This window comes from Mus caroli, unplaced genomic scaffold (genome assembly GCF_978045245.1).
Source record: "Mus caroli unplaced genomic scaffold, Mus_caroli_1 scaffold_2, whole genome shotgun sequence".
NCBI classification, from domain to species: Eukaryota; Metazoa; Chordata; class Mammalia; order Rodentia; family Muridae; genus Mus; species Mus caroli.
This window is the reverse complement of record NW_028227257.1, coordinates 50,972,523-50,989,497: the sequence shown is the minus strand read 5'-3', so window position 1 is coordinate 50,989,497 and position 16,975 is coordinate 50,972,523. Positions and strand designations below refer to the sequence as shown.

The window sequence follows — 16,975 nt, the reverse complement described above, 5'->3', positions numbered from 1 at the left end:
AGAAAAAAAATGTATATAGTTTCTAAAAATTGTTGCTCCAGATTTTGAGTATTTTATCCTTCAGTTAACTCAGAACATTAGACAGTTTTTATATTTAGACAAATTTACTTTTCCCCCCAATGTAATTGTTTTTACTTAATTGAATTTTGGCAGCTGGTCCTTGTCAGGTTAGACTATGATGCTGTAAGCAATAAGCTGTGATGCTGGTTTTATGAATACCCTGAGAACAGTGTCCATTGTACTGAGCAGTGTTCATTACTGCACGAAATGCACTTCTCTGATCTTAGCCCTCAAAAAAGAAAACAGTGGCTTTCTCGAACAGCAAATCTGTTTTTGTCTTGGAAGCATTGCTATCTTATGCTTGATCCTTGTTTTTTTAATATAAGGACTGAATTGGCAGCTAAACTTAGTTGGTTTTTTCCTCATATATTTGTTGCAAATTTCTCTCTCCTGTGGTACTGGTGATTGAACCTGCCATGCCCTGCAAGTGTTCTACTACTGGGTGATGTTTCCAACCATTAACAAAATTACTCTAAAATGGGCTAGAGAGATGACTCAGCAGCTACAGCGAGCACTGGCTGCTCCTCTGGAAGATCCAGTTAGTTTGCCTGCACCCATATGGCAGTTCCCAACAGCCTGTAGCTCTAGCTCGAGGGGATCTGACACCTCTGGCTTCTTTGGACACCTATACTCATATGCACACACACTCAAAAATAACAAACCTTTAAAAAATATTCTAAAAATAAAACTTCAACATAATTAAAAAAGTAATTGGCCAGGCATTGTGGTACATTACTTTAATCTCTGTGAGTTTGAAGCCATCTTGGTCTACAAATCGAGCAAGGTCCAGAACAGTCAGGGTGGTTGGTTACACAGAAAAACTCTAATTTAAAAAAAAAAAAAAAAGTAGGGGGTTTGGTTTTGTTCCATTAACGAAGACATTCGTAGACTAACTCTAGTTCTGAGGGGCATTGTATTTGCAAAACTCCTACCTCAGCCTCCCAAGTAACTGGGACTACAAGTCTATCAGATAATTAACCTTACCCTTAGCCTCAATGTAAAGTAAGATCGCTCAGCCTCATCTTAAACTTTGGAATTTTAACTGTAATTTATGTGCACATTTTATAGTTTGTTTAATAAAACTTTATAAATGGCAATAATACAAATGTCACTAGAGCTTTAATAAAAAAATAAGAAAGAGTTTAGGTATTAAACTCCAAATTGGTTCACTTAGGTATTACAAAATTGTTACTTTCTTTGGTTTATTTTTAAAACCCACAAGTTTGGCTTAACAAGGAGATCTAAGATACACACATCAGAATTGGTTTGTGTGGGAACTAAAAAGGGACCTTGGGGAAGAGGGGCAGGGAGGACCCACATTTGGCCAGAGTTCCACCTATGCTCCGGTCAGGCGGACATGGGGAGGCTGCCAGACGCTTTCCACTCAGCCTCGGGTGGGCATCCAAGCCTCTGACCCACTTGACGGGGGGTGGGGGTGGGGGGTGGACAAGGGGCAGCCCAACCTGGGGGCCCCGGGGCCATACCATGTAACGCCGAGGTTATGGGAGAGAGGGAAGAGAGGGTCCCACGCATATGAGAGTGAGGGCAGCCTTGATGAACAGAGACTGTCTATGGTTTTAGAGCTTTATTGTAGAAAGTCAGGGGGAAAGAGAGGAAGTGGAAAGGGGGGGAAGGCTAGAGAGAAAGAGAGAGTAAGAGGGACAGAGTGAGAGGAGAGGAGAGTAAGAGCAAGAGAACAAAGGAGTGAGAGTGAGGAGGGGCCAAACAGCCCCTTTTAAAGTGGGCTGCTATTTTTTCTGTTGGACTGGGGAGGAAGCTTGGGACATTGCCTATGTGACTTCTAGTCATGCTTCTCTTGTGGAGGCTGTGGGGGGCAGTAACTTAGACAGGAGCCAGAGTTCCAGGAGACATGAGAGAACTTTCGTCCTGTGTAGGTAAATTATGACAACCGGGTGGGTCCCGGGGTTCAGCATCTCAGCTCGACTGGAGTCGAGCCTGTCTGTGCATAGCCCAATGCCCCACAGGTATGAATAGTCTCACCCTCTTTGATCCTCACTCATATAGATACAGAACAGAAAATTACATACCCACTGGTTTATAACATAGGGACCTTTGTAGGAATTCTGACTTAAAGCCTTGCTTTACCCTGACTAGGTAGCAGCAGCACTTTGTTTTGTTTTGTTAAGATTTATTTGTTTTATGTATATGAGTACACATATACATAAAACACACCAGAAGAGGGCATCGGATCCCATTAAAGATGGTTGTGAGCCACCATGTGGTTGCTGGGAATTGAACTCAGAACCTCTGGAAGAACAGTCACTGCTCTCAACCACTGAGCCATCTCTCCAGCTCCATCCTTTTGTTTTCCTGTAACTTTTTGAGTGCTAGTTATTTTCATTTTTTTCTGTGTGTTTTTTGTCCGCATGTCTGTGCACCATACATATGCAGTGCTCTCAGAGTCCAAAAGAAGGTGCCAGATACCCTTGGAACTGCAATTACAGATGATTGTTAGATGCTGTGTGGGTGCTGGGAATTGAACCCCATTCCTTTGGAAGGGCAGTCAGTGTTCTTAACTGATGAGCCACCTTCCCCGCAAAAACAATTTTTTCTATCACAAAAGAAATAAAAGCTTGCAGTAACATAATGTGACCCTGGAGAGCAGGTATTGGCAAAGTATAAGACAAAAATAACTGAGTGGGGCTTGGAGAGCTGGCTCTCACAGTCAGGGGTACTTGCTGCTGTTGCAGAAGAGCAGACTTGGGTCCTAGCTGGGGTCTGACACCCTGTTTCGATCTCCACAGGTGTGACCCCAGGTCACTCGCACAGATACACATACATAAAGACAATAAAAATTAATAAATATTAAAAATAACCCCAACTGTCATATGGAGACACTAGAAGGCATTTAAATGGAGGCTCAAAGGAAGAGTTCTTGAGTACAGGTCAGATGTCAGAATTTGTTCTAGGTCTGCTTTTATAGGCATATTGTCGTCTTTTGGTTTGTGTACTGGCTGGTTTTGTGTGTCATCTTGACACAGCTGGAGTTACCACAGAGAAAGGAGCCTCCCTTGAAGAAATGCCTCCATGAGATCCAGCTGTAAGGCATTTTCTCAATTAGTGATCAAGGGTGGGAGGGCCCACTGTAGGTGGTGCCATCCCTGGGCTGGTAGTCCTGGGCTCTATAAGAAAGCAAGCTGAGCAAGCCAGGGGAAGAATCCAGTAAGTAACATCCCTTCATTGCTTCTGCATCAGCTCCTGCTTCCTGCCCTGTGTAAGTTCCAGTCCTGACTTCCTTTGGTGGTGAACAGCAATGTGGAGGTTTAAGCTGAATAAATCCTTTCCTCCCCAACTTGTTTCTTGGTCATGACGTTTGTGCAGTTAGAAACCCTGGCTAGAACAGTTTGACTATGGATACTATTGCTGTATGGATTTACAACAGTAACTTCTCTGTGTTGGTAACCTATACAGCAAAATTCACTAGCTGCATTGCAGACAAGAGCCCTAGGGCTCCACTGTTTTCCTGTAAGCATTAGATCAGTTGCATCTGATTGGTTTGTTGTATTTTGGGGGCCTCACAGTTTCTATTCCCATTTTTAGTCAGTAAAGTTTTAGTTAATAAAGCTTTTCAAGTTACAGGATCTCATCCAAAAAGATAAACATCCTTTCAGATACTCCCAGAAACATGTGGTCTCTGAATTGAGGAGAAAATATTTAAAATGGTGAAGATTTATTAATTTTATATGTGAGTACACTGTTACAGTCTTCAGACACACCAGAAGAGGGCATCGGATCCCATTACAGATGATTGTGAGCCACTATGTGGTTGCTGGGAATTGAACTCATGACCTCTGGAAGAGCAGTCACTGCTCTTAACCACTGAGCCATCTCTCCAGCCCCCAATTATTGAATTGTTACATAATGTTTATATTTAACAATTACTGTTCAAGCTAGGGATTGAGTAAATATGTTACTGACTGAGCAAGTAAAAGTAACAGAAAAAAAGAAATTCTCAGTTATTTATGGTATAGAAATGCTTTTTACATAAAGTTAAGGGAAGTTTTCAAAACTTGTCATGGGACTGTGGATGGAAAGTGTTAGGATTATTGAAAATTCATTATATAGACCATGTATTTGTACTAAGTTTCATTCATAAAAGAATATTTATTTGGACTGATTTAGGCTTTAACAGATTCTGAGATTGGCTTGAGGAATAAATTAAACAAAGCCACTGGGCACTGTAGAAATACTCAAGGCTTAGGAGTGTCTTACTGTTCTTCCAGAGGTCCTGGGTTCAACTCCTAGCACCCATATAACAGTTCACAACTGTCTATAACTCCAGTTTATAGGATCAAACACCCTCTTCTGCTCTCCCAAGGGCACCAGACCCTGCTTGTGCAATACATACATGTAGGCAAAATACCTATATATAAAATTAAATCTTGAATAAAAGTTTTTAAGATAACAAATCCCCATAGACATAGTTTGAAAAGTAATAAAGGAAGTTCCTGCAAACTAAGTGGCTTTGAAAAGGTATAAGAGCCGGGCGTGGTGGCGCACGCCTTTAATCCCAGCACTTGGGAGGCAGAGGCAGGCGGATTTCTGAGTTCGAGGCCAGCCTGGTCTACAAAGTGAGTTCCAGGACAGCCAAGGCTACACAGAGAAACCCTGTCTCGAAAAACCAAAAAAAAAAAAAAAAGAAAAGAAAAGGTATAAGAACATACTAGATAGAGGATGGGGATGGTCACTTTGAAGACTGGAGGTGGTCCTTAGAGCTCTCCTCTGGTAATTTTGTAAAGAGAGAGAATTCAATGCTTGAGACCCATGTGGTGAAAAGAAGGAATGGACCAACTCCTGAAAAGTGCCTTCTAATCTCCTTATACTACTACACACTCATACACCAAGTTGTTTTTGTTTCTGTTGTTGTTTTGCTTGTTTTTACTGTTTTAGGAAAATGAGAGCTGGAGAGATGCATCAGTAGTAAAGAGTGTATGTATACTGCTCTTGTAGAGGACCTATGTTTGGCCTAACATCCTCTTCTCGACTCACAGTGCCTGCACTTAAATATTCATTTACCCCCACACAGACACACATAATTAAAGATAGGCATGGTGGCACACACTTTTAATCCTAGCACTCAGGAGACAGAGGCAGGCAGATCTGTTAGTTCAGTGCCAGCCTATTCTACATAATGAGTTCCATCCCAGCCAGGGTAACATAGTGAAGCTCTCTTTCAAATAAATAAAAAGATGAACTATCCAGGATATAAATTTCCAAGATCCAAATCTAGGATAATACAACAAGAACTCTGGCTAGGTAGTACAGCCTCAGGATGACCTGTCAGTGGTTTTATCTGAGTGGAGATAACTGGTTTAGGTATGTAACACAGCGAGTTAACCTATGGCTTGATCGAGAGTTTGTCTGCATTGAGGCAAAAGGTGAGAGTAGACCCAAATAAATGTGTCAAGCGTGCTGACAGATTGAGTCAGTAGAACCAACTTACTACATGGAGAGCAGCTTAGCACCATCTGTTCAGCAGCTTGTTCCCAGGATAACGCTCAGACTAAAGGAGCCCAATGGTAAACAGCACAGGGGTGGGGACATTCTGTAGCTGAGGAACTGTTTACATATGCTAAGCAGTTTTTCTTAACCTGAAGCTATACTCTGAGGATCAGGGAACGTAATCCACCCTTATTGGACCTGGGAAGGTAGATGAGAAACTGCCTCATAGGAACCTCCAGCAGAATCTGAAGATGGATGAGAAAGAACTTTCTGGCATCATCTCCTACTGCCTATCTTGCTGTATTTTAGGGGATCACAGGCCATGTTGTTGAGGTTCAGGCTGCCTATGGTTCATCCTTTCTTATGTAGTCTGTGCAGTCATGGAAGGTCAGAAACACCAGCACAGAGCATTGTCCTACCATGCCATTCTGGATAGGGAGAAATGACAGCATGAACTAATACAGACCATGAAAGGAATGTATTGGTTAAGTACAAGTTTCAAATATCGAGACGATTTACATTGTTTGGGGGAGGATCCAGTCTCTGTCTGCTCCTGAAATGTAAAGAAACCCTGGCAGTCACTTGGTAGGGTTTTAAAATGTCTGTTTTGTGGTGATCAGTGAATGTGTGTATTCATGAGTAATGTTGGTAAAGTCCATTAGGAGTGCTCAGCTAGTCTTCTATTGAGGATTTTGTGTTTCTTTTAGAAGATTCAACTTCTGATTTTTAGAAGATTCAAGTTTGTAACAAATGAGCCTTTAAACCAGTGATGGGCAACCTATAGGTCACTACCACTTTGGGGTCATATATCAGATATTTACATTACAATTCATAACAGTAGCAAAATTATAGTTATGAAGTAGCAACAAAAACAGTCTTATGGTTGGCAGGTCACCACAACATGAGGAACTGTATTAAAGGATCACAGAATTGGGAAGGTTGGGAAACACTGCTTTAAACAGTCATCGAATAGACAGAAGTGGAGTTAAGGGAAGTGATTCAGGTTTCTTTATCTTAGTAGTAAAAATTAAGGATGGAGGAAGGTAGAAGTGTTGAGGCACAGGTGTCAAGTTATTGGGGTGCATTGTCATGTCTAGTTTCTGAGCAGTTAGCTTCAGAATGAGGACATAGCGGGCATCTGAGTCTGTAGTTTACACGATAGTTTATTACAAATTCTCCTCTTGTTTCCAATTTAGATATTTAAACATCCTCTTGATGGGAGTCTGACCTAGAACTTGACACATTCTGGGAAAGTTCTCCATAATATTTGTGTTCCCAGACCTAAGATATTTAAATATAATGAAAAATATTTTAGTTTTAATACATTCTTAGTTAAAACAGTTTCATCCCTTTGCCCTTTCCCTTCCTCTCTACAGCTCCTCTCAGGTCCTCTCCCTCCAACCCCTTACCATGTCCCACTCTCAAGTTGTTAGCTTCTTTTCTTTGATTATTATTGTCATATAAATGTATATGTATGTATATATATGCACAAATGTTGACATAGCCATTTCTAGAAGAGACTGTTTCAGACCCAGACTTCTGGTTCTTACAGTCTTTCCGTTCCCTTTCCATTTGTTCTTCCAGAATATCTGCTGAGCCATAAATGCAGGAGCTGTCGATGTATCTGTTGGGGCAGGGATCCCTAGGGTTCATTGATCAATGCTTATGTACAGATGCAGTTTTCTGAGGTGGCCTTCGTCAGCTGTAAAAAGATGTTTCTTTGATGAGGAGTGGAAAGGGTGAACCAGAACCAAATACTGTAACCTTTAAAAGAGAATTTTAGTGAGATAAGTTCAACTGATTTTAAAGATTTTTCAAGGCTGTATAACCAGCACCACTGTGTAATTTCAGAGCATTTTCATCAGTCCACAGAGAAACTTTAGGCCCATTGGTAATTTCTTTTTATTTTCCCCTCTAATCCTCCTGACAACCCCCTCTTTTTTTTCTGTCCTTGTGAATTTGCCTAAGAGATAGACTCTTAAAGACTGGACAGTTATTTACCAAGCTTTTATACATGAATATGCCATTTTGCTGAAAATAACTTTGTAATGCTAATTCTTTTATATTAGTAAGAAGTCACCTATGTATTTATTAATTCTTAAAAATATCTTTTTCTTTTATCCTTAGGATTATTATCTCTCCTTCTTATTCCTCCTCGAACCCCTTCCATTATGATCTCTTTTCTCTGACAAATTCACATCTCCTCACTAATTGTTGTTAATGCATATATGTATGTATAGTATATACATTCCTAAATGTACCTGCTCAGTCTGTATAATGTTATTCATATATGTGTTTTCAGGTGGACCATTTGGTATTAGATGACCAATTAATTGGTGTGCCCCTGAGGAAGAATTTCTCCCACCCTCAGCATTCCTTAGTTACTTGTAGTTCTTTGGGCTTTTCTCCATCCACGTTGATGTGTCTGCTATTCCCATTTACCTCATCTTTAGGCAGTCATGTTGGTGAAAATTTATGGAGGAGACATAGTCTCACAGAAGCTCCCTGATTCTCTGGCTCTTAAAATCTTTCCTCCCCCTGTTCAGCAGTGTCTCCTGAGTTGTTTTGTAGGTTAGTCTTTGGAACAGGGCTCTACAGCTCTTCACTTTAATTAGTTGTTTTATGGAATAGTCTCTGTCTGTTGCAATCCTTATGAGTGTTAAGGACTACAGTTATCTTTGAGTATAAGGATGAATATTTAGATGTATTTAGGGATTATTCTTGTTTAGTGTTAGTTTAGTTGGTCCTTCTCTAGGATCCATGACTTCACTAGCGCTGAATAATTGGCTAGGTTTCCAGTACTAGGCAAGTTTCCTTCTTGTTAAGCAGATCATAAGTCCAATTAGACAGTTGTTGGTTACCACTAGGCATGCATGCCACTACTGTCCCTTAGAGTTACTGTGTTAAATTCAAGATTTAAAAGTTGAATTTAGTAAACAAATCAGCTCTTATACAAGTGCTCACATAGTTCAAGATAGTGTGTCAAACACTCCTAATTGCTTCTCTTTTCAGCTATTGGTTTTCTCAAGGCCATGGAAATGGGGCAGTGCCTGACTAGGTGCTCAGCCAGGGAAACGTTATTTCTATGATGGGGAGAAACTAGAGTCCCATGTAGTCTCTCCTCTGCAGTATGCTACACATTTGTCATATGTGTCCAATGATGACTTTTAAAGTACTTGGAAGCAGGTCATAGGAATGACTTCCTCTCATTTGTATAACCAAACAGAAATGTGCAAAATCTTTTTATCTGTACTAATGTGAAAGCTGAAATCATAAATAGGCTTAGGGAGCAAAGAGAAAAAAAACTTGTAGTGACTTCAGTAGCTCATGTTTTACAGGTACAGAATTTTTTTTTTTTTTTTTTTTTTTTGGTTTTTCGAGACAGGGTTTCTCTGTGTAGCCCTGGCTGTCCTGGCACTCACTTTGTAGACCAGGCTGGCCTCGAACTCAGAAATCCGCCTGCCTCTGCCTCCCGAGTGCTGGGATTAAAGGCGTGCACCACCACGCCCGGCTCAGGTACAGAATTTATGTAAATACCTGTAGTCAAAATGCCAAATAGGAATTACTGGACCCCATGTATGTAAATTTTAAAGAGCATTCAATTAAATTGGGAGAGAAAGCTAGTGAAAAAGGATAAAAACCCATGGAGTTGGGGGAATATTTTAATAGAAAGTACTTACTGTCAAGTATATAATGTGGTAAATTTGTATATAGGTATATAATATATACATATATTGTTTACACATGTATATATGTATATTATAAACATACACACATAATATACACATATACATATATTATTTACACTTACATGTGATCACAGATCAGTATTCTATTTCAGCACCTTGAAGTTTCTCAGTGCCCCCTTTGGTCATTTACACTCCTTTAAGAGGACACTTCTGGCTCTTGTCACTACAGATTTTGTCTGTTCTTGAAGTAAATGTGTATAGATGGAGTGACACAGTAGTGTTTTGTATCTGTCTTCTTCAGTAAACACCATGTCTATAAGATTCAGCCATGTTGTTGTTTTCTATCAGCAAGTTTCTCTTTACTGAATTACATAAATCAGTTTATATCTCTGTCCACACATTGATAGAGTTTGTGTGTTCACCAGGTTTTTAAAAAAAAAAACTTGTTAAAAACACATTAATACTTGACTTGCCTTGTAATGAGTATGCTCATTAATTTATTGGGCTAAAGAATTCTACAGTTATTTTCAAGAGAAAAAAAAGTTAATTCAAACAGAATAGGGTCAGTGAGACACTCAGTAGGTGAAGGTTGTTGCTGTGCTGCCTACAACATAACTGTGACTGGAACCCATTCAAGAGTGTATGGGCAGAATTGATTCTACAAAGTAATCCTCTGATCTCTACATACATGCTGCAGCATACACCATCTCTCTCCGAATCATACACACACACACCCCAACGACAATGACAATAAATACATTATTGCCACCATCATTAAAATAGCAGAATGCCAAGCCTGTCTCACAGATAATTTTAAGTCCATATAAGTGAAAATACACACCATTTGTCTTAGTTACTTTTCTATTGCTGTGAATAGACACCATGACCAAGGCAACTTATAAAAATAAGCATGTAATTGGGAGCTCACTTACAGTTTCAGAGGGTGAGTCCATGGCCATTATGGTGGGGAGCATGGCAGAATGACTCTGGAGCAGTAGCTGAAAGCTTACATGTTGAGACAATAACCACAGAGCAGAGAGAGGCAGGGACGGGGGGTGGGGGGGGGGTGGGGGTGAAGATAGAGAGAGGAGCTCACTAGGAATGACATGGGCTTTTTAAAACTCAAAGCCCACCCGCAGTGTTATACCTCCTCCAACAGGGACACATCATTTAATCCTTCCCAAACAATTTCACCAACTGTTGAACAAGAATTCAAATATATGAGTCTGCGGGAGCCATTTATTTTTTCAAATACTACACCATTTCAATTTTAATAGAGCTTGAAAAAATAATGTTGACCATTAAGGATGGTTTCCTATACTTGCTCTACCTGGGTATTACATGCTCAGAGATTCAGGAAGAGTAGGTATTGTGCTAGATGCTAAGGGTAGATCTATGAAAGACAGTCAAACCCTGCACTCACCAAGCAAGAGACAAGTGATCAGAACACAGTGTTTAAAGAGCATTAGGAGAAGTAGAGCAGCACTTAGAACAGATATCTCCTCTGAAGGAGGGGTAGTGTCTTAGTTAGGGTTTTACTGCTGTGAACAGACACCATGACCAAGGCAAGTCTTATAAAAAACAACATTTAATTGGGGCTGGCTTACAGGTTCAGAGGTTCAGTCCATTATCATCAAGGTGGGAGCATGCAGTATCCAGGCAGGCATGGTACAGGAGGAGCTGAGAGTTCTATGTCTTCATCCAAAGGCAGCTAGTGGAAGACTGACTTCCAGGCAACTAGGGTGAGGATCTTATACCCACACCCACAGTGACACACCCATTCCAACCAGGTCACACCTATTCCAACAAGGCCACACCTTCAGATGGTGCCACTCCCTGGTCTAAGGATATACAAACCATCACATTCCACTCCCTGGTCCCCATAGACTGTTCAAAAACATGAGTCTATGGGGGCCATACTTAAACATAGAATAATGCAAAATGCATTTAGTGCAACTTTCAAAGTCCTCATAGTCTATAGCAGTTGCAAGAATGTTAAAAGTCCAAAGTTCAAGGTCTCTTCTGAGATTCATTCAACTTAATTAACTGTAATCCCCAAAGCAAGGCAGGAAACTAGCTGGGCAAACTCCAAACTCTGCATCTCCATGGCTGATGTCAAAGTGGTCTTCAGATCTCCACTCCTTTTTCATCTTTTTTGACTGCAACAAACTGCTTCCTCCTGGGCTGCTTGCACTCCCTGTTAGCAGCTTTCCTCAGCATGTATCCCATGGCTCTGGCATCTTTGACATCTTTGAGTCTCCAAGGCAATTTCAATGTTACAGCTTCTTCTTTCAGTGTCTGGGATTCCACTTGATCTTTTGGACTCCTCCTAAGGACTGGCATCACTTCTCCATCTCTGTCCTCTGTAGCACTCTATGCTCAGGTTGATACACTCCATTACGGCTGCTGTTCTTGGTGATCATCCCATGGTACTGACATCTCCAATACACTGGGGTGTTCCACTCCAACTAGGCTTCACCAATAGCCTCTCATAGTCTCTCTTAAGGGTGCCAAGCCTCAAATCCTTTGCATGACCCCTTCAATCCTGGGCCATCAACTACAGCTGAGGCTTCACCTTCTCCAATGGGCTTCCCTGGCCTCTCACAGTGCTAAGCCTCAGCTTCTCTCCATGATCCCTTCATTCCTTCACAAGCAGTACCACCTGAGTGATTCTTACACATTACCAAGTCTAGCCGCAGCATGAGGTACAACCTTGGGTATCTCTGGAACACAGCTTCTTTGTGCTCCCAGAAAACAATTTCCAGAAGATTTCACCTCAACGATGCTGGTCTCTTCTTAATCACCGCTAATTCCTTAGCTCCAGCTAACCAGCATCAATTTTCCCAGTAGTTCCTTCCATTCTTAACTCTAGAGCCAGAGGCACATGGCTGAAGCTGCCGAGTTCTGCTGCTTACAGGAACTAGAACATGATCCCCTTGTATTATTACATTATCACTAGCTTTATGTTTTCTAAATCCTTCACTGCCTAAGCTTGGCTATCCTGGTTCTTGCTCTGTAGATTGACCTTGAATGTAGAGATCAGCATGCTTGTCTCATGGGATTAAAGGTGTGTAACACCATGCCTGGATCTAATTTAGCTGGGTAGAATCTTGCCCCAAGGTCCCACTCCCTTAATCTTTATCTCTTAGAACACAAGATTTTGCTCCATTTCACTTCCTGGTACTCCTTTAATACTCAAACCATATATTTTATATTTTTCCTTTCTAAGCTTGCTATGCTTGTTCAAACTTTTCTTCATAAGACTTAACCAGAGAACAAAGTCTCTGCTGGGCTTTTTTGAAACTTCTTTTGTCAATGCAATTAATCCAAGTCTCTTCACCTTAGCCTCAGGCAAACTTTTCAGACAAGGGCAAAAAGTAGCCACATTCTTCACCAAAATACCACAAAACCAGTCTTTATGCCACATTCTGAAATTCTTCTCCTTTGAAATCTCTTGGGCCAGGTCAACACAGTTCAAATTACTCCCAGCAACAAAGTCTTCCATATTCCTACTAGAATGACCCATTAAGCCCCATTTAAAGCATTCCACTGCTTTCCAAATCCAAAGTCCCAAAATCCACATTCTTTCAAATAAAAGCATAGTAAGGCCTATCACAGCAATACCCCACTCCCGGTACCAACTTCTGTCTTAGTTAGGGTTTTACTGCTGTGAACAGACACCATGACCAAGGCAAGTCTTATAAAAAACAACATTTAATTGGGGCTGGCTTACAGGTTCAGAGGTTCAGTCCATTATCATCAAGGTGGGAGCATGCAGTATCCAGGCAGGCATGGTACAGGAGGAGCTGAGAGTTCTATGTCTTCATCCAAAGGCAGCTAGTGGAAGACTGACTTCCAGGCAACTAGGGTGAGGATCTTATACCCACACCCACAGTGACACACCCATTCCAACCAGGTCACACCTATTCCAACAAGGCCACACCTTCAGATGGTGCCACTCCCTGGTCTAAGGATATACAAACCATCACAGGTAGTAACAAGAGGCATCGTGGAGGAAATAGCATCTCATTTTTATTCTAAATATATTGAAATTAGCTACGTGACAGATGCAGGAGTCGTTATTGAGGTGAGTAGGTTAATGAGAAATTATAGATGATGTTTAAGTCTTGGAGACTCAAGATAGTAAAATTAGATAGCAAAATGGGGACTCAATAATTAAGGGCCTTTGAATAATAAATAGCAAAGAGATTTGATATCAGTCTTAGGCCAGAAGGGGAGCCATTGAAGACTGTTTATTAAAGAAGACATTGAATACACAAAGAAAAAGTAGAAGGAGTCTTGACCTGTACAAACCACAGTTTGACCAGCTACCAATTCACAGTCCTCTTGAGGCTACAACCTCTCTCATAAGTAGATAACTTGAGGCAATTTTGAGCTACTATTATTGAAGAATTTTAACAGGAGAATGACATGACCAACTTACTTTTATTAAATATTCCTATTTGGTGTTTATATTTGGTTTAAATTTAAAAATAGAATTAAAGAAAACTGTGGTTTCTATGACTAAAAATATAACAGTACTAAAGTTAGTTTCCAGGATTGAGCTATGATATTAACTAATGACACTAATGACTGGAAAGTTGAACTAAATGTATAATTTTGTGTGTTTTACAAGTAAAAATTGAGGAATTTGGGATTTTATCTTTATATTAAATCTATATATCTATTTGCTGAAATGTACTCTGATGGTAAAAATACTATAAATTGCCTTTATTTTAAAGCTAATTAAGCCAAAATTTAAAAGTCTTTCTTGTCATTATAGTATTTCCTTAACTCGGTTAGTTTAGTTTTCCTTGAAAGAAGTTTGGTCACTGGCGATGGTTGTAATAATTCACGATGACATTGTAGTCGTTCACTCACTGTGGAGAAGCAGTGACTGAGTGAGTGAGAGGTTGGTGAACTGCTCTGGTGGGGATGATTGTTACTTTTTCATTTTTTTTAAAGAGAAGAATTGTAACAGAAACCAAAGACTTTCTTAAAAAGTAAAATATTTACTTATTGGCCCCTTATGAAAAAAAATCCAACCCTTTATCTATATGAATACAATTTAAGTTCTTGGCGTTTGCTTTTTTTTTTTTTCAAAATATTTATTTAAAATTTGTTTTAGAACTGATATTTGAAGTGTAAAATTTTTGTTGTTTTCTACAGAGAAGATGGTGAATTAGAAGATGGAGAAATAGATGATGCAGGATTTGAAGAATCACAAGATCAGGAAGCAAAAGAAAATGAAAAGCAGAAAAATGAGAAAGCCTACAGAAAATCAAGGAAAAAACACAAGAAAGAAAGAGAAAAGAAAAAATCCAAAAGGAGGAAACATGAGAAACACAAGGTTAGTTAAGTTAACATCAGCTTTCCTTTCTTTTTCATTGTTTGTTTGCTTGTTTGTTTGAGACAGTGCCTTATGTAGCCCATGCTGGCCTTGAATTCATTGTATACCCAAAAGGGACCTTGAACCCTGATCCTCTACCTCCTCTTCTCAAGTACAAGGCTACTGTGTTTGGCCAGGATTACTTACAGAAACCCTGTCTTAAAAAAAGGGGGGGGGGTTTATAGTGATAAAAGCTACAATTCAAAATAAAGATATATTATTAATATATTTTTATTTATTTTGTTTGATTTTTTGAGACTTGGTTTGTCTGTGTAGCCCTGGCTATGCTGAAACTCACTCTGTATTCCAGTCTGGCCTTGAACTCAGAGAGATATGTCTTCCTAGTGCTGAAATTAAAGGCATGTGCCACTCCTGCTTCATTATTAATATTTTATATTCTTCAAAGTAACAACTGTCATAAAGCAGGAACTGGTAATGACTCTGAAAAGAAATAGAGCATAGTAGTAGTCGACAGGCTCGTCTATCTCTCCTGGTCCAGAGAGAGCAATCTGGTAGTGACTGAGCAAACTTACCTTGTAATGGAGAGTGTTTATTTCAAATCCTAGCTAACAATGACTGTGTATTTGAAGCATTTGCTAGCATAAGTGGGAAAAGATTGTTCACCTATCAAATCAATAGAAAACAGAAAACCAAACTCAAAACATTTTAGAAGCAGTTTTTCTTCTTTAAAGGAACACTTAATGGAATGGAGGGAAACAGACTGGCCTCCATAGGAATCTTAGGGTTCAGTTCAATTAAATAGAATTTTACTTAGTTTGTGCTATGCTTAGAAGCTGGGGCTGCACAGATAATAAAAGTCTAAGGCAGTGTGTTTGTTGCCAGGAATATTAAGAGGTGCTTAAAGAACGCACAGTAATTATTTTGGCCAGACCAAAATTAAATAAATAAATAGATAAATAAATAAATAAAGCTGTATGCAGGAGGTAGAGGCGGGTGGATATCTGTGAGCTTGGGTCTAGTCTTGTATACATAGAGAGTGCCAGGCCAGCCAGGATTATGTAATGAGACTTTGTCTCAAAATATACAAACAAAAAAAAAAAAGACTTATTGACAAGTTGGCAAATAAACTTTCTCTGGCTATTTGCCAACTATCATCAGCCACTTGGGGTTTCTGTTCACTTGTGTTCAGTTTCACGGGCTAGGTACATTTCACGTAGGTAATTTACTTTTAGGATTTTTATGCCAATAAATAACTCCAAAGCAGCTTTAGGAAAAATTCAATGAATACATATTCTATTTATGTTCTGGGACCCCAATTTGGTGATGAGGAACCAATTTTATTTCCTTTAATATTAGCTTAAAACTGAACTTAGTGCAGACGCCCCTTATCCCAGTCCTGGGGAGACTGCGGCAGAGAGGCGTAAATGTGTAAACATCAGATCATTTTAGAGCCAAGTGATTTGTTTTAAGCTCTTGGCATAGGGTTGATGAAATCATATTTCCATAAAGTCCCTCAGCAAAAGGGAAAAAATACTTGAGCCTAGAAGAAGTGGTGGCCTTAGAGCAAGAATTTCTCAATGTCATCCAAGAATCTAATGGAATAATAGAGCCACTGGCTAAAACAAGCTTATGTAAGGGTATGCACTAATTTCCTTCTTGTGAGTGTCACACTTTCTGTTTCCTTTCAGCATAACTCTCCATCTGGTGATGACAGTTCTGACTACAGCCTGGATTCAGATGTTGAACGGATGCAAAGTTCCCGTAAGAAAAGAACTAGCTCCTACAGGGATTATGATGTTCCATTTTCTCAGGTATTGCTGTTTTATTGTGATGGAACATGTATAATATAAAATATACCTCGTAATTGCATTCCAGCGTGCGATTTAGTGGCATTAAATTTATCTGCAGAATTCAGCCATCACTGTGGTTCATCTCCAGAATCGTGTCCACCTGACACAGAAATTCTGTACCTCAGAGGCAGTCCTGCTCCGCAGCCCTCTGACTGCTGTGCTTACTTTCAGTCTATGAACTCCAGGGCCCTCGGATCACATGCTATTTCTCCTTTTGGATATGGCTGTGTTACTCACCATGTTTTCAGGATTCATTCATGTTGCAGACTAAATTAAAATTTCATTCTTTTTAAGACTAAACAATACTCCATTGTTGTATTTGATACATTTTTGTTTATATGTTCATCTCCTGAGGGGCCCTTGCATTGCTTGCACTTTGGGCTGATTAAAATCGATGTAAAATTGTCTTTAAAACCTTGCATTGTCTGCATTTCCTTAGAACATATGCCTAATAGTGAAATGGTTGGTGGTTTTTCTAGCTTCCTGGGGAACTCCAGGCTGTTTTCCATAGACTGCACCATTTTACATCCCATTAGGAGTGCTGAGGCAGCTTCCCTGTGTCC

The 16,975-nt window shown here is 39.8% G+C and overlaps 1 protein-coding gene across 3 annotated transcripts in view; it reads left to right on the top strand.

Annotated features, from left to right (window-relative positions):
* Zc3h6 (zinc finger CCCH-type containing 6) overlaps nt 1-16,975 on the top strand; it is a 56,100-nt gene that overhangs the window by 12,352 nt on the left and 26,773 nt on the right. For 2 of the 3 annotated variants that reach the window (XM_029473222.2, XM_021156946.3), the window contains exons 2-3: nt 14,382-14,562; nt 16,251-16,373. In XM_029473222.2, coding sequence (XP_029329082.1) covers nt 14,414-14,562; nt 16,251-16,373 — 272 coding nt within the window. In that variant the 5' untranslated portion in view covers nt 14,382-14,413. Of the gene's footprint in view, nt 1-13,910; nt 14,125-14,381; nt 14,563-16,250; nt 16,374-16,975 lie in introns of those variants that run through there. The other variant, XM_085834249.1, reaches the window with a different exon arrangement.